The following is a 25527-nucleotide window of genomic DNA, read 5'->3' as shown; positions in this document are numbered from 1 at the left end:
ATCCCATTTCACCCTGCTTTCACACACGCACCTCCAGGTTTGTTTATGCAAAACACATCCCCTAACGAATGTCTTTCTCTCCCCTTTATCACATGCCTTGGGTTTGCACAGCTTCCAGGGCCATAATAACAGCAACACAGATGGGAGCAGAATGCAATCAGGCAGACTCCTGCTCCAATATCCCTGATAGCACAGTGTGGCCATTCAATCATCTTGTTTCGACTAATGGTGGTGGATCCGATGATGTCAACCAAAACCCTTGATTTATTTGGCTTTGCAAATGAGCTAAGATTAACGAAGATCTATGCCGCCACACTTTTCACTGTTCGACACTGAATCAAGGTGTAGGATCACTGAATCAATGTGTAGAATCACTGAATCAAAGTGTAGGATCACTGAATCCATGTGTAGAATCAGTAAATCAAAGTGTAGGATCACTGAATCAATGTGTAGAATCACTGAATCAATGTGTAGGATCACTGAATTGTTTAATAGTATATAGTGCAGGTGACACTAGTTTAAATTGTAAATATATATATATAAACACAAGCTTTTTCCCCCTGAGTTTATGCAAGCAGAAGTCAAGATTTGAAAGTGGGACAATTACAGACAGATGCAAACATAAAGACATGGTAGACACTGAAGATATTCATTCTGACCTGAACGGACAGACGAGAACATCAACCATGGGACATTCCCGTTGTCAATAATACACATATCATAGGCATTAATTATAGACCTCTGACATACATCAACTCACACACTTGTAAACATTCCCTGTTATTAGATACAGGCACCAACCTGCAGAACACACACACACTCAGATGCTGCCGGTCTGTGTATATAAAACATAGGAGCATGCCAAACGGTGGCATTTCAGTCAATTATCCTGGTTTCTGTGTAATCAATATAAATTACCTCTCTGCCTCTTTATGGCTCTGCCGGGGTAATTAGCCAATGAGAAATGAGTCCTTGACGGCTCGGAGGTGTCACTAACGTTCCCTGATGAAAATTAAAAGGATGGCAGCAGCGCTTCCCTGTGACCTTTCCCTACCCTCTGCACACTCAGTATGCAAACCTCATACACACTTTTAGTCTCAACTTTTGACATTTTGAAACACACACACAGGGAGAAAATGTGTACCTGCTGTCAGTATACCAGGGATTCCTAAAATCTAACACATTCTAGCATAGATCTGTTGTGATCGTCATGCCTACTTTCTATTGAGGTGTCATGCGTACGGTGTCCGAACCTGCTGTTAAGCAACTTTCCAACATGCATCGGATTGGACACAAGTCAGTATGAATGATCTTAGTATATCCTCTGTCACTACTCTGACATGTGCACTGTAGTGGCTTTGTCTCCCAGCAGGTGGCGATGTAATTCCTTTCAACTGCAGCATCTGCCCTACTGCGGCAAAAGATAGCCTCAAACTTTTCCCCAACAAACAAATATTTTACTGCACCACAAACAAGAAAAACCAATCAAATGCTTGCTGGTTTAAATAAAGTTTATTTGATCCAAGTTCTTTTCACAACGACAAGAGAAACACAATGTAAAGAAAGCCTGCATATCATTGTAATTATCACATTTTAAATCACAAAATGTATGCTTCATGCACAACTACACAAGCAAAAAGTTGCCACATTTAGTGGAATCTCTAATAAAGGTTGTATACAAAGAGACACGAGCACAGCAAGGAGATGGCTCAGTGTTTTACTAATAGTCATGTTTCATATACCATACAATTATTAACACAGCTAACAGCTGTGCCCACTAAAATGCCCACTGAAATAGGCAAAATCCCTTAGGAATAGGTGAATACTGGGTGATTCATACTGGTCAGATCACATTTGTTGGTACTCTAATAGAAAAGGTTGGAATCAACAACAGCCATAGAGACAGTAAGGATGTGTGGAGTTGAGACAACAAAAAAAAACTAATCCTGTTGTCTGGGCGATAAGAGCTCTGGATCTCCCACCACATGGGAATGGATAATCAAGACAGGAAATGGAGGATAGAAAATGCCACAGTAGGCCTGGCTGGTTCTGATTGGTGGCTCAATCAGAAGACTTCAGTGCAATGATCTCTGGGACACACAGGAATAGGAATGATGTTATCAGGTGAGTGAGTGTTGGTAGGTGTGTATGTGACAGCAGAGACAACTCTCCTATCGCAGTAAGGACCACTTGATCTGTTCTTTTGCAGACTGAAGCACCTGAAATAGAGAAGAGAAAAACAGTGAGGAGAACTCGGTTTGGTTAAGTGTCCCTCTAATACTGTTTATAGAAGATGAAAGCCATTAGCAACCCACAAAAGGCAGAACTGTATAGTTTGGTAAATGTCCATCACCTCAAAATCCAACCACAGGTAGAAGAAGAAAAAAAACAGTATAAAACACTGAAGGAAGCTTCCAGAACTTTCCTACTGTGATATGAGGGAAGAGTGGTGGTGTGATGACACCAGTAATACTACTACACACAGGAACGATACATCAATGAATGAATCATTTTAATTCTGCAGACTAAAGTCTCTCAGTAACCATTATGAGGCGTGCGGGCCCAGGGTTGGCGATGACGATTAATGGACAGAGTGGGAGAGGGAGACACCTGCAGCCAGTAAAATGCCTGTCAGATGGGAGCATCCATCAGCGTAGTGCTCAGAGAGCCTGCCAGGTGTGGAGACACGCCGCCTAGCTAACAGTGGAGCCTCATTAGCAGCTACACTGGGTACGCTCCCCTCTGTTCTCTTCCCTTTTCATTACAATAAAGCTAATGTAGTAGCTTAATATACTGTTGGAGAGAAATACAATTATTTTTTAAATAGCTAACAGAACAATGAGGGCATTTTAGGGATAAAAAGAGCTGGGAAGCATAAGCTACAGTATGTGCTAAAGATTGTTAGCCTGACAAACCACCTAGTCATCACTCAGCCATGTTGTTCACTGATATCCAAATCACATTACTATGAAACACACGTTTAAATTCCAGTACACCAGGCGGCAGGTCGCCTAGCGGTTAAGTAGTTGGGCCAGTAAACCAAAGGTTGCTGGTTCAAATCTCAGAGCCGACTAGGTGAAAAATAATCTGTTGATGTGCCCTTGAGCAAGGCACTTAACCCTAATTGCTCAGGGGCGCTGTCAATAATGTCTGGTCCCTGGCCGTGACCCCAATCTCCAAGGGTGTCTGTCACATGGGGAGTGGGATATGCCCCAAAAATATTTACAATTCACATGTGTATAATACACACTTGTACATGTGTGAAATAAGACTAATGTAAGCACCTACCTAAAATTTGTAGTACTAAAATAAATTGTACACAATTTTAATAAGTTAGGGTTAGGTTTACTAGGTAATATGAGATTTTCTCGTAAATAAGAAGCGCAATTACCTGAGACACAGTCTGTTCTGTTAAAGGAACATCATCCCCCTGTAAACATGAGAGAAATATAGTCCAGATCAATTTAAATGTTGTTGACATCTGGGCAGTACAGTACTCCATGATAACAGAACCATGGTGTTTGACTGAGGAGGAGGAGGATCAATGGTCTTACTCTGAGGGCCACACGGTACACCACCTGCTGAGGGTCGCTCTCCAGAATGACTCTGGAAGACAGAAGAGCATAGATCACTCTCAATGGCTGACATCTAAATGCTAAGCAAAATGGGCATCCTCCCTAACCCTAAATAACCTTACTTCGAGGGGCTATTGTATCACCTAGCTATGGACTAGTAGGATGGTTGATTTATATTGGACTGAGAGCCTATCCAGTCTCAGAAACCTTAAATGATGTAATAGAGTATTTAACTGGCCAAATCCATCTGTGGGTAGGAGGGTCACTCCACAAAATTGAGTACCTTTTAGATTAATAAAATAGTTGACGATTTCTTCTTAAATCTGCCATAAATCCCCTTGTGTGCAACAGGGAGGGGCAATTGAATGCAAGCTTCAAAAACACATTTTGATTGTAAAAAAACATTTATAGCTATTGGTAACAGGGTTGGCGTGTTCTGCTCGACCTGCTTAGTTTTCCACCACAAAACATTTCCAAAAGGGTTAGAACCAGTTCACCTGCTTTTACACTATGATTTGACTATTAGATGTTTAATGGTTTATAATTTTTATTGTTTCATTACATTAAAAAGAGTAACAGGATTGACCTTAAAAATGAGGGATAGGTTTATTTTCCCTTGAAATTAATCACTAATCAAGTGAAATAAATAATAATCTTCAGAAATGACTTTTTCAAAGCAACAAAATAACTAGGGCTTTACTATGGAGAGAACCTGGAGAAATGTTGGGGGTTAAGTGGGTTAACCCACACAGAGAGACTTGTGGCACTTCAGCAAGCCTTTATAAAAAAAAATGTTTTCGATGTGGTCAATATAACAGGCTTTGAAAAGGCAATATTGGTGCACGATTTATACTTAAAATATCAAAAAGGGAATAATTCTGTGGAACGACCCTGGTTGCCAAAGAATTGCTTCTGGTCTTCCTCTTGGCTACAGTGGCTTGCGAAAGTATTCACCCCCCTAGGCATTTTCCCTCTTTTGTTGCCTTACAATCTGGGATGAAATTTATTATAATTCTTTTTTTTTTATCATTTGATTTACACAACATGCCTACCACTTTGAAGATGCAAAATATATTTTTTATTGTGAAACAAACAAAACAGAAAACTTGAGCGTGCATAACTATTCAGCCCCCCAAAGTCAATACTTTGTAGAGACACCTTTTGCAGCAATTACAGCTGCAAGTCTCCTGGAGTATGTCTCTATGAGCTTGGCACATCTAGCCACTGGGATTTTTGCCCGTTCTTAAAGACAAAACTGCTCCAACCCCTTCAAGTTGGTTCCGCTCGTGTACAGCAATCTTTAAGTCATACCATAGATTCTCAATTGGATTGAGGTCTGGGCTTTCACTAGGCCATTCCAATACATTTAAATGTTTCCCCTTAAACCACTCGAGTGTTGCTTTTAGCAGTATGCTTAGGGTCATTGTCCTGCTGGAAGGTGAACCTCCATCCCAGTCTCAAATCTCTGGAAGACAAACAGGTTTCCACTCAAGAATTTCCCTATATTTAGCGCCATCCATCATTCCATAAATTCTGACCAGTTTCCCAGTCCCTGCCGATGAAAAATGGTGTTCTCGTGGTGATGAGGTGTTGAGTTTGTGCCAGACATAGCGTTTTCCTTGATGGCTAAAAAGCTAAATTTTAGTCTCATCTGACCAGAGTACCTTCTTCCATATATTTGGGGAGTCTCCCACATGCCTTTTGGCGAACACCAAACATGTTTGCTTATTTTTTTATTAAGCAATGCCTTTTTTCTGGCCACTCTTCCATAAAGCCCAGCTCTGTAGAGTGTACAGCTTATAGTGGTCCTATGGACAGATACTCCAATCTCCGCTGTGGAGCTTTGCAGCTCCTTCAGGGTTATCTTTGGTCTCTTTGTTGCCCTTCTGATTAATCCTCTCCGAGTTTTGGTGGGCGGCCCTCTCTTGGCAGGTTTGTTGTGGTGCCATATTCTTTCCATTGTTTAATAATGGATTTAATGGTGCTCCGTGGGATGTTCAAAGGTTCTGATATTTTTTTATAACCCAACCCTGATCTGTACTTCTCCACATCTTTGTCCCTGTCCTGTTTGGAGAGCTCCTTGTTCTTCATGGTGCTGCTTGTTTGGTGGTACCCCTTGTTTAATGGTGTTGCAGACTCTGGGGCCTTTCAGAACACACACACATACATATACACTGAGATCATGTGACACTTAGATTGCACACAGGTGGACTTTATTTAACTAATTATGTGACTTCGAAGGTAATTGGTTGCACCAGATCTTATTTAGGGGCTTCATAGCAAAGGGGGTGAATACATATGCACACACCACTTTTCCATTACATTTCTACACATTTTTTAATCTGATCTCTCTGATAACTTTTTTTTTTCATTTCACCAATTTGGACTATTTTGTGTATGTCCATTACATGAAATCCAAACAAACATCAATTTAATTTACAGGTTGTAATGCAACAAAATAGGAAAAACGCCAAGGGGGATGAATAATTTTGCTGTACTCCATAGTGTGATGTCTGTCTTTGAAAGCATCCAGTCTAGATGGAAAAGTTGGTTTGGTCAGGGAGTCAAAGGACATACTAGAGGAGAATACACAGCTCCAGAGACCCCTGCTTTGGGGTGAGATTAGTACTCTACTTACCCCCCATCCACAATCTCATCCACTGCCAGGAACAGTCCCTCCATGTTCTCCAGCAAGGCCCGCCGCTCAACATTTTTCCTGCAGGAGGACAAAGGGAGCTTAAACACACATCCTGACCTCTCTATGGAAACTAACAAAGTGTTACAAATGTCTCATTCAGTTGCTTATTCAACTATACTGAACAAAAACTGTAAAACGCAAATTTGTAAAGTGTTGGTCCCATGTTTCATGAGCTGAAAAAACCCCACACAAAAAGCCTATTTCGCTCACAAATTTGTTTACATCCCTGTTAGTGAGCATTTCTCCTTTGCCAAGATAATCCATCCACCTGACAGGTGTGTTACATCAAAAGCTGATTAAAACAGCATGCCATTATACAGGTGCACCTTGTACCCGGGGACGATTAAAAAGGCCACTTTAAAATGTGCAGCTTTGTCACACAACAATGACACAGATGTCTCAAGTTGAGGGAGCGTGCAATTGGCATGCTGACTGCAGGAATGTCTACCAGAGCTGTTTCCAGAGAATAGAATGTTAAATTCAAATCTAATCAAATGTTATTGGTCACATACACATGTTTAGCAGATGTTATTGAAGGTGTAGTGAAATGCTTGTAATTTCTCTACTATAAGCCACCTCCAACATCCCTTTAGAGAATTTGGCAATACGTCCAACCAGCCTCACAACCGCAGACTAAGTGTAACCACTCCAGCTCAGGAGTGGTTAAGCTGCGGGATCATCTGAAACAAGCCACCAGGACAGCTGATGAAACTGTGGGTTTGCACAACCGAAGAATTTCTACACAAACTGTCAGAATCCACCTCTTGGAAGCTCATATGCATGCTTGTCGTCCTCACCAGGGTCTTGACCTTACTGCAGTTCAGCGTCACAACTGACTTCAGTGGGCAATTGCTCACCTTCGATGGCCACTGGCATGCTGGAGAAGTGTATTTTTTTTTTTTAACCTTTATTTTACTAGGCAAGTCAGTTAAGAACAAATTCTTATTTTCAATGACGGCCTAGGAACAGTGGGTTAACTGCCTGTTCAGGGGCAGAACGACAGATTTTGTACCTTGTCGGTTACTAGTCCAATGCTCTAACCACTAGGCTACACTGCCGCCCCAGATGAATCCCAGTTTCAACTGTACCGTGCAGATAGAAGACAGTGTGTATGTCGTCATGTAGGCGAGCACCCCATGGTGGAGGTGGGGTTATGGTATGGGCAGGCATAAGCTACGGATAACGAGCACAACTGCATTTTATCGATGGAAAATGAATGCACAGAGATACCGTGATGAGATTCTGAGGCCCATTGTCGTGCCATTCATCTGCCGCCATCACCTCATGTTTCAGCATGATAATGCACAGGCCCATGTCGCAAGGATCTGTACACAATTTCTGGAAGCTGAAAATGTCCCAGTTCTTCCATGGCCTGCATACTCAACAGACATGTCACCCATTGAGCATATTTGGGATGCTCTGGATCGACGTGTACAACAGCGTGGACCAGTTCCCACAAATATCCGTCAACTTCGCACAGACCTTAAAGAGGAGTGGGACAACATTCCACAGGCCACAATCAACAGCCTGATGAACTCTATGCGAAGGAGATGTGTTGCGCTGAATGAGGCAAACGGCAGACACAACAGATACTGACTGGTTTTCTGATCCACACCCCTACTTTTTATTTTTACAGTCAGTCAGGTGAAATCCATAGATTAAAGCGTAATGAATTTATTTCAATTGACTGATTTCCTTATATGAATGGTATGCATCTCAGTCAAATCTTTAAATTGTTGCATTTCTATTTTTGTTCAGTGTAAATAAAGTGCAGTCTTACCTTAGCATCTGGCTGAGCGAATCAAACAGACAGTTAAGCACTGACATAAGCATCAACTGGGGGAGCAAATAACAAAACGTATCAATGTTTTGTGCGAGAAACAACCCAACATAGGCAATGTTTCAGTGTGTTTTGTTAGCGTACCACCACCAGCCTACCTCATTTTCATGTGAACTGCCAATAACATAAAAGTAGAGGTCAATGTTGCTTTTGTACACAACGGTAAGACCTTCTAGGAGCGCTATCTCACCTGGGTAAAGAAGCGGAGAGAGTTCAGTCTATGATACAACATCTTCATTATACCAGTTATACACAGAAGCCTTCATGCAATTGAGAACAGATCAGCACTCAAAGCCTTTGGCAAAAGATGGAATAGCAAGTAATGAAGCCTGTGACCATAATGTAAACTGAAGTGCATATGATTAATTAGGTCGAAAAAACATCTTACTGTCTGTGCGGTGTGTCTTGTTGAAGATGTTCTTCTCAAAAGCTTTCTGCTCTTTCACAGTGGGATAGGTTTCATCATAGTACTGTGGGGCAGAAGTCAAACGGAGATCACATACAGTGTCTTCAGAAAGTATTTACACCCCTTGCCTCATTCTACATTTTGTTGTTACAAAATGGGATGTATGTTGTTTTTTTAGATTCATGTAAATAAACAATAATATATATTGATTAGATAAGTATTCAACCCCCCTGAGTCAATACATGTTAGAATAACCTTTAGCATCGATTACAGTCTTTTGGGGTAAATCTCGAAGAGGTTTGCACATCTGGATTGTACAATATTTGCCCATTATTCTTTTTGGAAACTCTTAAGCTCTGTCAAGTTGGTTGTTGATCATTGCTAGACAGCCATTTTAAAGTTTTGCCATAGATTTCCAAACAGATTTAAGTCAACTAACTAGGCCACTCAGGAACATTCAATGTCATCTTGGTAAGCAACTCCCATGTATTTTTGGCCTTGGGTTTTATGTTAATGTCCTGCTGAAAGGTAAATATGTCTCCCAGTGTCAGGTTTTCCTTTAGGAACTTGCCTGTTCTTAGCTCTATTCTATTTCTTCTTATCCTACAAAAATGTCCTAGTCCTTGCCGATGACGATTACTATGTAATTTAGGTTAGCATTGTAGAGTAACTACAGTGTTGTTGATCCATCCTCACAGCCATTCAATTCTTAACTGTTTTAAAATCACCATTGGTCTCATGATGAAATCCCTGAGTGGTTTTCTTCCTCTCCGGCAACTGAGTTAGGAGGGACACCTGTATCTTTGTAGTGACTGGGTGTAATGGTACACCATCCAAAGCATAATTAATAACTTCACCATACTCAAAGGCAGTGGTGGAAAAAGTATCCAATTGTCAGACTTGAGTAAAAGTAACGATACCTTAATAGAAAATGACTCAAGTAAAAGTCAACCAGTAAACTATTACTTGAGTAAAAGTCTAAAACAATTTGGTTTTAAATAAACTTAAGTATCAAAAGTAAACGCATAAATACTTTCGAATTCCTTATATTAAGCAAACTAGACTGCATCATTTTCTTAATGTTTTATTTATTTACAGATACCCAGGGGCACACTACAACATAATTTACAAACAAAGTACGTGTGTTTAGTGAGTCTGCCAGAACAAAGGCAGAAGGCGTAACCAGGGACGTTCTCTGAATAAGTGTGTGAATTTGACAATTTTTCTGTTCTGCTAAGCATTCAAAATGTGACGAGTACTTTTGGGTGTCAGGGAAAATGTATGGAGTAAAAAGTAAATTATTTTCAGTGGGAATGTAGTTAAGTAAAAGTAGTCAAAAATAGAAATAGTAAAGTACAGATACCCCCAAAAACAACTTAAGTACTTTACACCACTGCTCAAAAGAGAAATTCAGTGTCTGATTTATTTTTTACCCATCTACCAATAGGTGCACTTCTTTGAGAGCCATTGGAAAACCTCCCTGGTCATTGTGGTTGAATATGTGCTTGAAATTCAGAACTCGACTGAGGGACCATAGAGATAATTGTATGTGTTGGGTAAAGAAATGGGGTAGTCATTTAAAAATCATGTAATCCATTATTATTGCACACAGAGTCCATTTAACTTATTACGTGACTTGTTAAGAAAATGTTTACTACTGAACGTATTTAGGCTTGCCATAAGAGAAGGGTTGGAAACTTATTTAATCAAGACATTTCAGCTTTTCATTTTTAAAAATCTCATTTGTATCCATTTTAAATTCAGGTTGTAACAATGTGGAAAAAGTCTAGAGGTGTGAATACTGTGTGTCAAGTGCTTGACTTGGGCAGGAGCTCACCGGAGCAGAGTATTTGCAACTCAAATGTTATACTGCTTGAGCTTGAAGAGCTCCTGCACCTAAATATAAAACAGTACCAGCACCCAAAATGAGTACCAGAACCTATTTCAGTCCAAGTCAAGCACTGACAGTGTCACAAAATAAGTCATACTTTGAGCATACAGGCAATTTGTTACCCAGGTAGTCAGCTGAATGTAAAATTACAAAACTATGTTGCCTACTTTGCATCTACTCATGCAGCCGGATGAATATTGACATGCTGTGAAGCAGAGAGACGCTTACAAAGCTTTCCCTCGCCCCCAGGTGGTAAGGATAGGTAACAACACATCCGCCACGCTGATCCTCAACACGGGGCCCCTCAGGGGTGCATGCTCAGGCCCCTCCTGTACTCCCTATTCATTCATGACTGCACAGTCAGGCATGACTCGAACACCATCATTAAGTTTGCTGATGACACAACAGTGGTAGGCCTGATCACCGACAACGATGAGACAGCCTATAGGGAGGAGGTCAGAGACCTGACCGTGTGGTGCAAGGCCAACAACCTCTCCCTCAACGTGATCAAGACAAATGAGATGATTGTGGACTACAGGAAAACTAGGACCGAGCACGCCCCCATTCTCATCGACAGGGCTGTAGTGGAGCAGGTTGAGAGCTTCAAGTTCCTTGACGTCCACATCACCAACAAACTAACATGGTCCAAGCACACCAAGACATTCGTGAAGAGGGCACAACAAAACCTATTCCCCCTCAGGAGACTGAAAAGATTTGGCATGGGCCCTCAGATCCTCAAAATGTTTTACAGCTGTACCATCAAGAGCATCCTGATTGGTATGGTAACTGCTCCGCCTCCGACCGCAAGGCACTACAGAGGGTAGTGTGTACAGCCCAGTATATCACCGGGGGCCAAGCTTCCTGCCATCCAGGACCTCTATACCAGGCGGTGTCAGAGGAAGGCCCCAAAAAAATGCTCAAAGACACCACCCACCCCAGTCATAGACTGTTCTCTCTGCTACCGCACGGCAAGCAGTACTGGAGTGCCAAGTCTAGGTCCAAGAGGCTTCTAAACAGCTTCTACCCCCAAGCCATAAGACTCCTGAACAGCTAATCAAATGGCTACCCAGACTGTTTGCATTGCTCCCCCTTCTACGCTGCTGTTACTCTATTATCTATGCATAGTCACTTTACTAACTCTACCTACATGTACATATTACCTTGACACCAGTGCCCCTGCTTGTAAGTAAGCATTTCACTGTAAGGTCTACATCTGTTGTATTCGGCACATGTGACAAATAAGGTTTGATTTGAAGTACATTGACTGTGTGGGCAGGTGCTGGTAGTTCATTCGTCGCTGTTGATTAGCTAGTTACCTTGGCGTAAAGTCTTTCTCCGTCATTGTCCAGGATGAGCACAGCCTTCACGGTGTACAGAGTGGGTTCCTGATGAAGAGAATGTGGTATTTTGTTCAGTGAACATGATGCCAAACAACTTGAACGACAAGCACTGACTGATCAGTTGCAATCTGACAACAATCATAACATTCCGGCTAGCTAGCTACTAATTCTGTGAACTAGCTAGTTAAACTGTGTCCTTCTACATTGTTGGGCTAACAGTGGCAACTACCCCTGATACATCAATATCATAATGTCATTCAAATTATAAATAGCATGTTATGAGAGCGCTAACAGTACCAGGCTGAGTGCGTCCATTTTGTCTTACTACCAGATGACGTGGATTCAGGGACAAAACTCTCTCTGTGATTGGTGCAACACAGAAATGCGGTCAGATAGACATACCGTTGGTTGCCTTTCACATCAGGCAAATCAGGTCCTCAAATGGCATTTACCCAGACTTTGTCTTTAAAAAAAAGTATTATTATTATTATTTTTATTTTTTATTAACAACAAATCAATACATAAAGCACACGAGGGAACACAAGCATACATAGATTACAAACAATGGACAATAGAGCTGGGGGGTACAATATCACATTACAATTACACAAGGACCTTAAGGGACATCCATATACTTACAATTCTAACAGCTTTTATGTTAGTGGAGCATTTAACCGTCTTAAAATACAGATCAATTTATTTTTGTAGGATACGAAAATGTGTTTTTCTGTTTGTAAATTTACATTTGTGTATATGAAATTTGTCCAAAAGAATAATGAAATTAATTACGTAAAAATGTTTCAGCTTTTACCCAGACTTTTGAACAGAGTGTCTTGACGACACAAGATAGAATAATTGAATTGATGACGTACTCCTGAATCGTTATGTCAAATCAAATGCTATTGGTCGCATTGCAGATGTTATCGCAGGTGCAGCGAAATGCTTGTGTTTCTAGCTCTGACAGTGCAGTAATACCCAACAAATCACAAAAATAAAACAAATAAAAAATAACAGGATGAGCAATGTCAGAGTCCAGAATATAAATATATATGATGGTGTGTTTTTATTTATTTATTTGATTTATTATTATTATTTATTCAAAATGCAGATCAACAATTTACATTCTTACATCATACAAAACAGAACGCTGGTATTAAGGAGAAAATATTGAAAAAAATAAATGAAATAAAAAACAAACAATTCTAGTGCAATTGTAATCACTATGAAAATATCTTATTATAATGATTTAGGAAAATATTATTCTTGTTATTGTTCAATAGGGTTCATGTTTTAATAAAATATTTAAATTCAATCCAAAAAATGTGTAATTTGGGTATATAATTTTGGAATTTTTGTTTGTGTAGGAAGTATTTGGCACAAAAATAAAAAAATTCACAATAATTTCAGTGGTTTTGTTCTCATTGCGATAGTAATATAGTATATCTTTCATGTCAAAAACATAGGTAGTGTTCATAATGGTAAATAAGTATTTTGCAAGGTTTCCCCAAAATTCTGACACAAATTTACATTAAAAGAACAAGTGGGATAGATTCTCACCTTCTTTTTCACAGAAAACGCAGATATCATCAATAGCCACAAATTTGGATATCATAGAATAACATGGATATATCTTATGTAAAATTTTTAAGTGCACTTCCTTGACTTTGTTTGGTATAAAATATTTGTAAGGCCTCAACCATGCATTTTTCCAGTGTGTAAGTTGGATTTGTGAATGAAGAATGTGTCTTATATATTTATTACAACAAGATTTCTCAAGTAAACCCACGCCTTCCAATCTGAGTTCTGGATCAACTTTGTGATCATTACCAAAGCTAAGATGAATTTTCATTCGTGTAGTTAGACCACTGGGTATGACTTTGATCACAGAAATAAACTCTCTGAATGGTATTGGAAACTCTTTCAATGTTATAAATTGTTCATATGTGAGAATATTACCCTTGTTGTCGAAAACATCAAGAACAAAGTCAATATTCCACACATGCTAGCTGGGGTAGAACAATGACTTATTCCTTACTTGAAATGGTTATTTATGTCAACAAAATCCAACTTCCAAAATCCAACTTCTAGACCGCTTTCAGCCCTTTTGTTAGAAAGGACTGACTTTTTTAGTTTGTGAGACTTATTTTTCCAGATGAAGTCAAGAAAGGTCTTATTGATCTCTTTACAAGTAGTAGGATTTACACATAACGATAATGAGGGGTACACAAAATGAGACAGTCCCTCTGTCTTGGACAGAAGTACTCTCCCAAGTATAGAAAGATCTCTCTGTAGCCAATTATTGAATATATTTTTGGTTTTCTTAATTTTAGGAGAGAAATTCAACTGTTGTCTGACTAAGTGTTTTTTTGACAGATGTATTCCTAAATATTTAACACATTCCTTTACAGAAATATTTTCTATTTCTTTATTATCAGAGTCAAATAATATATGATGGTGTGTACATAGCCGCAGGAAGTCGGGAGGATGAGGGTGCTGCAGCACCCACTGAAAAATAGAAAATGTTGGAAAAAGTACCCAATTGTCATATTTGAGTAAAAGTAGATATCTTAATAGAAAATGACTCAAGTAAAAGTCACCCAGTAAAATACTACTTGAGTAAAAGTATCAAAGTATCAAAAGTAAATGTAATTGCTAAAATATACTTAAGTATCAAAAGTAAAAGTATAAATAAGTTGAAATTCCTTATATTAAGCAAACCAGATGGCACAATTTAGTTTTGAAATTTATTTACAGATAGCCAGGGGCACACTCCAACATAATTTACAAATGAAGTATGTGTGTTTAGTGAGTCTGCCAGAACAAAGGCAGTAGGGATGCCCAGGGAGGTTCTCTTCACAAGTGCGTGAATTTGACAATTTTCCTATCCTGCTTAGCATTAAAAATTTAACAAGTACTTTTGGGTGTCAGGGAAAACATATGGAGTAAAAAGTACATTATTTTCTTTAGGAATGTAGTGAAGTAAAAGTTGTCAAAAATATTAATAGTAAACTACAGATACCCTAAAAACCTACATAAGTAGTACTTTAAAGGATTTTTACTTAAGTACTTTACACCACTGTATGAGCCGAGAAAAAATAATCGTCAGACAAACATCTGATCGTTTTCCTATTCTGCTGAGCATTCAAAATGGAACAAGTACATTTGAGTGTCAGGGAAAATGTATGGAGTGAAAAGTTAATTAATTTATTTAGGAATGTAGTGAAGTAAAAGTTGTCAAAAAATATAATTAGTAAACTACAGATACAACCCAAAACTACATAAGTAGTACTTTAAAGTATTTTTACTTAAGTACTTTACACCACTGTATGAGCAGAGAAAAATACTCTGCAGCATGGTAGCAGGGTGAGCAGGCCGTGGCTCGGGTGGCAGAGGTCTTTGATTATCTTCTTGGCCTTCCAGTGACACCGGGTGCAGTAGATGTACTAGAGGGTACGCAGTGTGCACCCAGTGATGCGTTGGGCTGACCGTACCACCATCTGGAGAGCCCTGCAATTGCCGTACCAGCTCGGAGATACAGACCGACAGGTGTATCTTTAAAAGATCAGGAGGGTCTTAGGGGCAAAGACAAATTTCTTCAGCCTCCTAATGCTAGAAATATATTGATTTAAGGGACCAAGGGATGATTGAATTGCCAGAAATCTTGCATGGGTGGCTATATTACCCATCTGAAGTCGTTGTGTGCCAACACCCCAATATCAGGCACACTGCAAAATCCTTGGGAACTACTACTAGGATTAAGCCATCACTGCCACCAACATACACTGAACAAAAATACAAAGGCAACATGTAAAGTGTTGGTCCCATTTTTCATGAGCTGAAAGAAAATATCCCGGACATTTTTGATACGCACAAAAAGTTTATTTCTCTCAAATTTTATGTACAAATTTGTTTACATCCCTGTTTGTGAGCATTTCTCCTTTCCCAAGATAATTCATCCACCTGACAGGTGTGGCACATCAAGAAGCTGATTAAACAGCATTATAATTACACAGACCACTCAAAAATGTGCAGTTTTGTGTGCATTTGGCATGCCGACTGCAGAAATGTCCACCAGAGCTGTTGCCAGAGAATTTACTGTTCCTTTTTCTGCCATTTGAATGCACAGATACTGTACCATGACGAGATCCTGAGGCCTATTGCCGTGCCATTCATCTACCACTATCCCCTCATGTCTCAGCATGAGAATGCAATTCCTGGAAGCTGAAAATGTCCCAGTTCTGGCCATACTCACCAGACACGACACCATTGAGCATGTTTGGGATGCTGTGGATCGACAGTGTGTTCCAGTTACCGCACCTTTGCAGTTTTTGAAGAGTGGACCAACATTCCACAGGCCATAATCAGCCTGATCAATTCTATGAGAAGGAGATGTCACACTGCATGAGTGGTTCCACCAGATACTGACTGGATTTGACCCATTTTTTTAAAGGCATCTGACAGATGCATATCTATATCCAAGTCATGTGAAATCCATAGGTTAAGGCACACTGAATCTACTTCAATACTGCTCTTTAAAAATGGTTGCATGTTGCGTTTATATTTTTCCTCAGTATAGTAGCAAAGGAGAACAACTGGAGAGGGGTTGAACCACTACCCTGTTAGCAAGAAAAGCAGACTATTGTGCCATAATGAACTGCCAGATCCCTATATTTAATTGTTTGTAAAAAGCAACAGATTCTACTTGTAATGAAAAGTGCTATATAAATATATAATAAAAAAGGTCTATAGAGTCCTTGTTAGAATGATGCCCTAACACAGGAAAACATGACATGTTATAAGACTGCTTAGGCTGTGTGTTTTAACTTGCCATGTTATGAGCCATGGCAGGGTTTCTCCACTTACCTAGTGTCCCTTCCCAACAACAACCACCTTTATTTAACTAGGCAAGTCAGTTAAGAACAAATTCTTATTTTCAATGACAGCCTAGGAACAGTGGGTTAACTGCCTGTTCAGGGGCAGAATGACATTTGTACCATGTCAGCTCGGGGGTTTGAACTTGCAACCTTACCCTGCCGCCCCAAAACATCATGCATTCTGTGTCTGAAAATGCTACCACCACTTCATACCACTCCTTACTCTACTTCCATTAAACCCCATACACAGGAATGACATTCAGCAAATAGGTGATAAAAACAAAATAAATGTCCCTCTGCACCACATACAGCTGTCTATACAGAATTAACTGCCTCTACAGAACATACAATCAAGACTTTGTTTGGAAAAACAGACCAGAGCCTCATAAGTGTTTACAATAAAGACAAATGCTTAAAAAAAAAAAACATTTTATTGCAAGTTAGTACAAAAGTTTAAAACTGTCCAGCAGCATTCCTGTAGTGTCCCTTCTGTCCATTTAAAATGACACTGAAAGACAAACAAAGCAATTAAAACCACACAAAGCACACCTCATCTTGAAATAATCTGATATTTGGCCTGCACAAAGCAGAGAAAGTGAGGCATCACCCCAAAAAAATGTAAGTAATTTTTTTTTATATCCAGCATACCCATGTCATAATTGGTCCTGCAACCGCTGGTCATCTCAGTACAGGTGTAGAGGTGCAAGATAAGGTGCATGCGAGGTGCACTAGTGCAGACATCTTACATTCCTGAAAATGAGAGAGATATTAGAGAAAGTACATACATTTTTAGTGCTACTGAGTGGCTTTATTCTAGATTTTCATGCACTACCAACATTAGTGTAACCAGATCTAGTCATTAATAGAGGATATCCGGCCACTTATGTTGTCACAAATGCAGTTGAGTAGCAGTCAAGGTTTGCATCATTCAGGTAATTGGGCAACCAAAAACACTGGTAGTTAACTAATTCTCTAAATCTATAGCCCTCTTATTCTAAGATTAAATACCTTTGCTGGAATAAAATGCCTACGGAGCCCATGTTAGTGAATTTACCCTGAGACTTAACATGGACTGCTAACATTTTCAAAAAGGTGAGTGTTAAAAATACAAGAGTTGATCAAAAATCTCTTCTTACCTACCAGCATGGTATATAAAATACCCCTTCCTTTCTCGAGCTGCCTCTCGCTAGTCTTACAAGAGCAACCATCTGTACTCAAAGACTGCTGCTGTCCCCTGCTTCACTGGCTCCTCGCGGGGATCTTGCTACTTCTCTCCCTTAGCTGGTTCCTCCCAATGACTAGCCTCGCAGCTGGCTCCTCCAATTGATAGGCTAGTCTCAAGTTCTGTGTGTAAGCTAGACTCCAATTGATTGTGAAGCTATGAGCCAACAGAAAAGCCATTAAGCAAACTTTTATTTTGTCCAGTGGCAACAATGCTAAACTTTAGGGGAGAAACCGGCCCGGCGGCCCAGAAGCACAAAGGCCTTTGACCTCTGTATGCAAGCAGGGTATTTTCACCAAAGGCATTGAGGTAAACTATCTAAACAAAAATGCACTTTTCTAAACAATGACATGCTTTGATACTGAATATGGAACATAACGCAAGTACTCTGAGGATATTCCAATTACACTTCATACCATCTACTCATCTGTTGAGGACTACTCATCTCATGTAACACAATCAACAGGAACCCATCAATCAAAATACACAATGTAAAAAACAAACTGAAAAGCGGTTTATTTAATCTTGATTTGGTGGCGGTTACATCTTAAAAACACCCTATAGGTGTGGGGGAAATCAAAATACCTACATAAAACCTTAGTGGAATGCTTTACACTTCAAAGACAAAAACAGCAAAACTACAAAATCATATAATCCTGCTGGGAAGCATTTGACAAGAACGGTTTGAAAAGGACCCACCCATTCCCCTCCCTCCCTCTCCACATGATTTTTCCTTTTCTACTGTACATTTCTCTTCATGTGGCAGATGTAAACCTGCCACAACTGTGCTTGGCTGAGCAGATCTAGGGGGTAAACCTGCTGCTTCCTTTCCCTGTCACCTCTCTGGCTCTCCTCTCCTAAGTACTGTAGCCTGTTGGACAATACGGAACAACATTGTTAAACTTTTGCACCTTCCTTCTTTCGTCATTATCAGCTACATTTGAGTGGGGTCAAGAGGAGAAAAGCCAGGAGCAAGCCTTCAATTCAAGCCCGTTGCACTGCATAGCAAAGACAAGGAGGGCAGATTGTGTGTGGAGTTGGGGGGGGATGTTTCAAACTCAGTCCAATCCATATATGCCAAGGGGCTCAATAGATGGTAGATTCTGTGAAAGTAAAGGTTTGCTGCTGGATCCCCCATACAGAACTCAAGACAATCAATTTCAGCACATGTATCACGGTATATGATTGCCCTCGAGCCTAGGCCTACTGGCCATATGTAAAGGGAGTGCTTTGTTTTCTAAAAACAACTATGCTGCATCTTGGACTAGGCTGTGCCAAGGAAGCCACATAGTGGAAATGGCAATCTCAATTCCTCCAATGTACGGACTCCAAAACTACATTTAACAGTCCAATCTAGAGGTGCAGTGCAATTTTTTCAGTACAGCGCTTACCTCAGAACCTAGAACCTTCGACCTCCGGAGCCCCCTCCATATCCACCACCGGAGCCTCCTCCGTAACCACCTGCAGAATGGGCCAGGCCTTACGTAAGTGCTCAACTCAAGGGACTAGCTACTAGGGAAACGCCTATATTTTCCTCCCTTACAAATCCAGGGACTTAGGCTCAGTTCTTATTTACTTCAAGGGGAAGTGTAACATGGGACTTACCACCACCACCAACACCACCACCACCACCATATGGGCCGCTGCTCCGGCCCCCTCCACCGCCGCCACTATAGCCGCTGCCTCCTTTCATTGGGCCGTAGCTGGAGGACGACTGGCTGTTGTAATTGCCAAAGTCATTGTAGTCTCCACCACCACCACCACCACTTCCACTGCTGCTCCCACCACCACTACTACTAGCTCCGTAGTTACCTGCAAGAGGACACATATAGTAGTTTTAAATTCCAAGCTATCTATCACACACAGCTATCCTGATACAAAACTAAGTGATGGCACTATTTATATGTGCAGCGCACCATTGCTTGGTTGACCTACCACCTCTGTAGCTTCCACCACCACCACCTCCATTGTTGTAGTTGTCGTATCCTCCTCCTCCTCCATAGCTGCCACCCTGGTTACCATAACCACCGCCGCCGCCTCCGCCATAGCCCCGGTTGCCACCACCATACCCGCCGGGACCTCCACCATAGCCGCCACCTAAGGAAATAAGTCAAACAAGTTAAGCTTTTGGACAAACTGGCAAATCGTCCCGAAAACATTACCCACATTTTATTTGACAATATCTAGAAGAACTCACCATTGCCTCCATAGTTATTGTATCCATCGTTATCACCATATCCTCCACCTCCTCCTCTCCCTCCACCGAAACCACCTAGAAAAAAAATAATTACAGATGTGAGAATAACTTGAAGCCTGCATTGCACCTGGGCAACCAACTAGTAAATTAATTCCCTACGGAACAAGGTTGAATATGGTTTAAAAGGAAATAAAAACCAGAGTGCTCCTACCTCCATATCCGCCACCTCTACCAAAGTTTCCACCTCTTGGCCCTGAATTTCAGACATCAAACAGGTCAGTCACTTTCTCAACATCACATCTAAAGCTTCAGTTGTTGTTGTTGGGAATCAACTGCTACAATACATACCGGACCGGTTCATGTCTTCCTTTGACAAAGCCTTCCTCACTTCACAGTTGTGACCATTCACTGTATGATACTTCTGGACTGTAAGCAGAGAAAGGAGATTGTTAAAAACAGATCAGTTACTTGACGAAAAAAAGTAAAACATCTAAATACACAATAGCAGCTTTTCTGTATCAATGGTGTTGACTTGAGAACTTACTGACAATCCTATCGACTGCATCATGATCATCAAATGTAACAAAGGCAAACCCCCTCTTCTTCCCACTGGTCCTATCAGTCATGATGTCGATGACTTCGATCTTGCCAAATTGATCAAAGTAGTCCCTAAGGTGATGCTCCTCTGTGTCCTCCTTGATGCCACCCACAAAGATCTTCTTCACAGTGGTGTGAGCACCTGGCCTTGAGGAATCCTGTCCAACATGACATTCAAAATATTAAAATCACTTCAAAAGACAAACAGAAGACAAACAGAAGATAATTAAAAACAATTCCACTTCATATTCAGAAACTCCAGCAGCACCCCAACATCAAAATATGTGAAACTGGGAGGCTTCTGTGTTTTGTAATCACAGCAGACATCGCTCACCTCTCTGGACACCGCTCTCTTGGGCTCCACTTGGCGGCCATCAACCTTATGAGGACGAGCCTCCATTGATGCATCAACTTCATCCACAGAGCTGTAAGTGACAAAGCCAAAGCCCCTCGATCTCTTTGTGACTGGATCTTTCATTACCTGAGGAATTCGGAATTGAACCGTTCATTTGCTGATATAATTACAAAAGTACCGGTCAAAAGTTTATTTTGACTATTTTCTACATTGTAGAATAGTGAACACATCACAACTATGAAATAACACATATGGAATAATTTTGTAACCAAAAAGCGTTAAATGAAAATATATTTTAGATTCTTCAAAGTAGCCACCCCTTGCCTTGATGACAGCTTTGCACTCTTGGCATTCTCTCAACCAGCTTCACCTGGAATGCGTTCCCAACAGTATTGAAGGAGTTCTGACATGCGCTGTGCACTTGTTGGCTTCTTTTCCTTCACTCTGCAGTTCAACTCCAATTTGGACTCATCAGACAGATTTCCACCGGTCTAATGTCCATTGCTCTTGTTTCTTGGCCCAAGCAAGTATCTTCTTCTTCTTGGTGTCCTTTAGTAGTAGTTTCTTTGCAGCAATTTGACCATGAAAGCCTGATTCACGCAGTCTCCTCTGAACAGTCGAGGTTGAGATGTGTCTGCTACTTGAACTCTGTGAAGCATTTATTTGGGCTGCAATCTGAGGCTGGCAAATCTAATGAACCTATCCTCTGCAGCAGAGGCAACTCTGGGTTTTCCTTTCCTGTGGTGGTCCTCATGAGAACTAGTGCCATCATGGCTTTTGCAATTGCAAGTGAAAAAACTGTCAAAGTTCTTGACATTTTCCAGATTCACTTCCTTCACGTCTTAAAGTAATGGGATGTTGTTTCTCTTTGCTTATTTGAGCTGTTCGACTCCAGGATGCTGGCCTAGGCAGAGTTCGAAAGAAAAAGCCATATCTCAGACTGGCCAATAAAAAGAAAATATTAAGATGGGCAAAAGAACACAAACACTGGACAGAGGAACGCCGCATCCCGGAGTTGCCTCTTCACGGTTGAAGTTGAGTCTAGTGTTTTGCAGGTACTATTTAATGAAGCTGCCAGTTGAGGACTTGTGAGGTGTCTGTTTCTCAACTAGACACTAATGCACCTGTCCTCTTGCTCAGTTGTGCACTGGGGCCTCCCACTCCTCTTTCTATTCTGGTTAGAGACAGTTTGCGCTGTTCTGTGAAGGGAGTAGTACATAGCGTTGTACGAGATCTTCAGTTTCTTGGCAATTTCTCACATGGAATAGCCTTCATTTCTCAGAACAAGAATAGACTGACGAGTTCTTTGTCTATTGTTCTGGCCGTTTTGAGCCTGTAATCGAACCCACAAATACTGAAGCTCCAAATACTCAACTAGTCTGAGGCCAGTTTATTGCTTCTTTAAATCAGAACAGTTCTCAGCTGTGATAACATAATTGCAAAAGGGTTTTCTAATGATCAATTAGCCTTTTAAAATTATGGGTTGGGGACAATTGGCCACTAAAATGTGCAGTTGTGTCACAACACAATACCACAGATGTCTCAAGTTGAGGGAGCGTGCAATTGGCATGCTGACTGCAGGAATGTTCACCAGCACTGTTGCCAGATAATTTCTCTACCATAAGCCGATTCCAACGTAATTTTAGATAATCCGACAGTACGTCCAAACAGCATAACAACCCCAGACCACGTGTATGGCGTTGTGTGGGCGAGCGGTTTTCCGATGTCAACGTTGTGAACAGAGTGCCCCATGATGAGTGGGGTTATGGTATGGGCAGGCATAAGCTACAGACAACAAGCAGCATTGTATTTTATCAATGGCAATTTGAAAGCACAAAAATACTGTGACAAGATCCTGAGGCCAATTGTGAGGCCCATTTTTTAAAGGCATCTTTAACCAAAAGATGTACATGTTTTATTTATTTAACTAGGCAAGTCAGTAAAGAACAAATTCTTGTTTACAATGACAGCCTAACCCGGCCAAACCCTAATGACGCTGGGCCAATTGTGTGCCGTCCTATGGGACTCCCAATCATGACCGGGTGTGAAACAGCCTGGAATTGTACTAGGGTGTGTAGTGCTATGAATATATTTCATCTATATGAACAGTAACTCATTAAAAAAATAACTATGAAATTGTTGAGTTTATATTTTTGTTCCGTATTAGAAAAGCAATGCAATACTCACCACACAATCTGTGAGGGATCCCCATCTTTCAAAATGGGTCCGCAAACTCTCGTCGGTGGTCTCGAAGCTCAGCCCACCAATGAAGAGCTTGCGGAGCTGCTCCGGCTCACGGGGAGACTGAATATAATACGAGGGAAACACACTGGATTAGAAGCAAATGGGGATCATTGCTAGCCATGGCAGGTCAGGTCTACTACTACACTCAGAAATGGCCTACCGTTACTTGCTAGTTAGGCATGCGGCCTGCTGCTTTAACGCATCGGGAGCCTGGGTTGGTAGCCATTCTATGAATAAGCCATTTCGCTAACGCTAGCTAGTAAACTATCTATAATACAAATTAACAAGCAGTGCAGATTTTGAAATTAATTTAAACGCAAACACACTAGCGCTTTTTGCTTATTCAAAGTCCGCGACAAAAACGTATCTCGCAGAGATAACGTTAGCTATCGAGCGTCACCGCGCGCCCTCTACTAGCTAACGTTAACTGGCTAGGTATAATGGCGGACTGTACACTTTACTTGATGCAGGCGCCATAAAAATTCAGTTGCAATTGTGAACAAATGGGCGAATGTTTACAAAAATGCATCTTCATAATAAGTTGTGAAAATACTGGTGACTCGCTAAATAACAATGCTGACAAAGACCTTTACAGCTGCAGATCAAATGGCCTGCTGTCAGATCAAATGGCCTGCTGTCATGTTTAACGTTAGGTAAGTAAGAATGCGTCGCCTTCAAATAGCACAACTGTTACGGACTAAAACGCTACAACCTATCAGCACGTTAATGAATAGTAATCAATACAAACTTACCTCCTTCGACATTATTTTTAAAAATATATTTAGTTCGACCGTAGCGTAAATAGAAACGAGTTAATTCATGCGAGAGCTATTGCCAAGCTAGCGTAAGCCGTGCTAGCCTAGAGACTCAACAGCACTGCTGTGATCAGAATGAACAACATAGTGATCCGCCCCTCCAGCGCGGTGATCTTCTTGTTCTTTGGGATTGTGTTGGCGAATCGCATCCTATTTAAAGTATATACACCGCCACCTACTGTACTGGAGTGTGAGGCCATTCACGGCCTACCTACATTAAATTCTTTGTGATACGGTACTATACAATTGGGGTAAAGGAAAAATTACCCTGACAATATATACAATATATACAAAAAAAACACCACCCCATTCCACTATTTACCTTATCTAATCCTACTCCAGTACACTACCACTCAACACCTCCTGTAACTGTTCTGCAGTAAAACCTTGCAGTCTCAAGTATTTCTCTGCCGCTGCCACAACAATTTTCTGTGACTTTCAATCTATTTATCCAGTACAATTGACAACCATAGCTATGAATGTCAAGAAACCTACCTTACATATTCTTCCTATCACTCTCCATTAGTCTCTGCCTACTCACATGAATCCTCTCAGGATCCCTCACCGTGTACTATCTTCCTCTACCGCTCTCTTCACTGCTTCAGCATACAACATTCTGTACTACTCTCACCCGACCAACCTCAACCTGCCTTTCTCCCACTGGACACCTCTGATTTCCAGCCCCATGGGCACCCCTACAACTAAGACACACCATTTTCTCTACCAAAACTACACATTCCTTTGTCTCATGCCATCCTGCACACTTCTCACATCTAGGACTCTCCTTCCTACATACTGATGCAACATGCCCATAAACCTGACACCTTAAACACTGAAGTATTTTCGGAACAAACGCTCTCACCTGATGACTTACACTTCCTTAACCTTATCTGGCAAAGACACTACATTAAAACTCAACAGGACATACAACGTCTTCTCCGTTTCCTCACGCTCTCCACTGGATCTGCGTCGCACCAAATGGAAAGCTACGCAGACACCGGGAATCGTCACTTTCAACTGATCTTCCTCAACATTTAATGCCACCCCTGTTGTCACTCCTTTCAATGGTGCCCTGCTATGTAGAGCAAAGTGATCAAGTGATCAGCCAGCTTCCTCTGGTCTGAAGAAACACAATAAATCATCACTAGTCCACTCCTAGTTACTTTCACCAACTCAACCCCAACTTCTTCTCCACCCAACCTATCACCATATATGGATCAGCGGTCCTCACTGCAGGAACTTCATCCACCCTCTCATCAGGTTCCATCTCAGAGCCTCTGTAACACATGTCCCACTTTTTGCACTTGATGCCAACCTTCCTCGCCACACCGCCTCCCTCTACACTCAACTTCTTCTCAACAGTCATCACTGCACCTGCACCACATCTAATTCATCCTCACTCTCGTCACTCTCAATTTCCTCAAGTTCTTCCAAAAGTTCTGTGAAATCGCTCATTCGCACATAACCATTTCC

General features: G+C 40.9%; 2 protein-coding genes across 3 annotated transcripts; both read right to left on the bottom strand.

Moving 5' to 3' along the window:
* Positions 1 to 1493: 1493 nt before the first annotated feature.
* LOC109895015 (coatomer subunit zeta-1) lies at positions 1494 to 12163 on the bottom strand. Its single transcript, XM_020488675.2, has 9 exons — positions 12048 to 12163; positions 11727 to 11795; positions 8502 to 8583; positions 8212 to 8303; positions 8054 to 8109; positions 6214 to 6291; positions 3555 to 3606; positions 3392 to 3430; positions 1494 to 2219 (listed from the first exon to the last, which is right to left on the bottom strand). Exons 1-9 carry the CDS (start codon positions 12063 to 12065, stop codon positions 2172 to 2174), a joined length of 534 nt encoding a protein of 177 aa, XP_020344264.1. The 5' UTR covers positions 12066 to 12163; the 3' UTR covers positions 1494 to 2171.
* Positions 12164 to 17036: 4873 nt separating this feature from the next.
* On the bottom strand, positions 17037 to 24180 carry hnrnpa1a (heterogeneous nuclear ribonucleoprotein A1a). 2 transcript variants are annotated; one of them, XM_031823208.1, is made up of 12 exons: positions 23992 to 24143; positions 23183 to 23299; positions 20975 to 21121; positions 20588 to 20798; positions 20392 to 20469; positions 20255 to 20296; positions 20044 to 20118; positions 19782 to 19943; positions 19452 to 19658; positions 19238 to 19307; positions 17273 to 17374; positions 17037 to 17132 (listed from the first exon to the last, which is right to left on the bottom strand). In XM_031823208.1, the coding sequence occupies exons 1-10, from the start codon at positions 24001 to 24003 to the stop codon at positions 19246 to 19248; spliced, it is 1113 nt and encodes a 370-aa protein (XP_031679068.1). In that variant the 5' UTR covers positions 24004 to 24143; the 3' UTR covers positions 17037 to 17132; positions 17273 to 17374; positions 19238 to 19245. The 2 variants fall into 2 exon arrangements, with proteins under 2 accessions (XP_031679068.1, XP_020344273.1); XM_020488684.2 differs by having other exon boundaries at positions 17040 to 17132; positions 17273 to 18717; positions 23992 to 24180.
* Positions 24181 to 25527: the final 1347 nt, after the last annotated feature.

This window comes from Oncorhynchus kisutch, linkage group LG1, assembly GCF_002021735.2.
Source record: "Oncorhynchus kisutch isolate 150728-3 linkage group LG1, Okis_V2, whole genome shotgun sequence".
In the NCBI taxonomy this organism is placed as follows: domain Eukaryota; kingdom Metazoa; phylum Chordata; class Actinopteri; order Salmoniformes; family Salmonidae; genus Oncorhynchus; species Oncorhynchus kisutch.
This window is presented reverse-complemented; position numbering and strand designations above follow the sequence as displayed.

Coding starts and splice junctions, on each gene's coding strand:
- LOC109895015 (XM_020488675.2), bottom strand. Junction 8,584..11,726: donor GAGAAAGACTTTACGCCAAG/GTAACTAGCTAA, acceptor TCTGCCCCACAG/TACTATGATGAAACCTATCC. Junction 2,220..3,391: donor CAGAACAGACTGTGTCTCAG/GTAATTGCGCTT, acceptor TCTCTATTTCAG/GTGCTTCAGTCTGCAAAAGA.
- hnrnpa1a (XM_020488684.2), bottom strand. Junction 20,799..20,974: donor AGAGAGCGGTGTCCAGAGAG/GTGAGCGATGTC, acceptor CATGTTGGACAG/GATTCCTCAAGGCCAGGTGC. Junction 19,308..19,451: donor TGGTGGTGTTGGTGGTGGTG/GTAAGTCCCATG, acceptor CCCATTCTGCAG/GTGGTTACGGAGGAGGCTCC.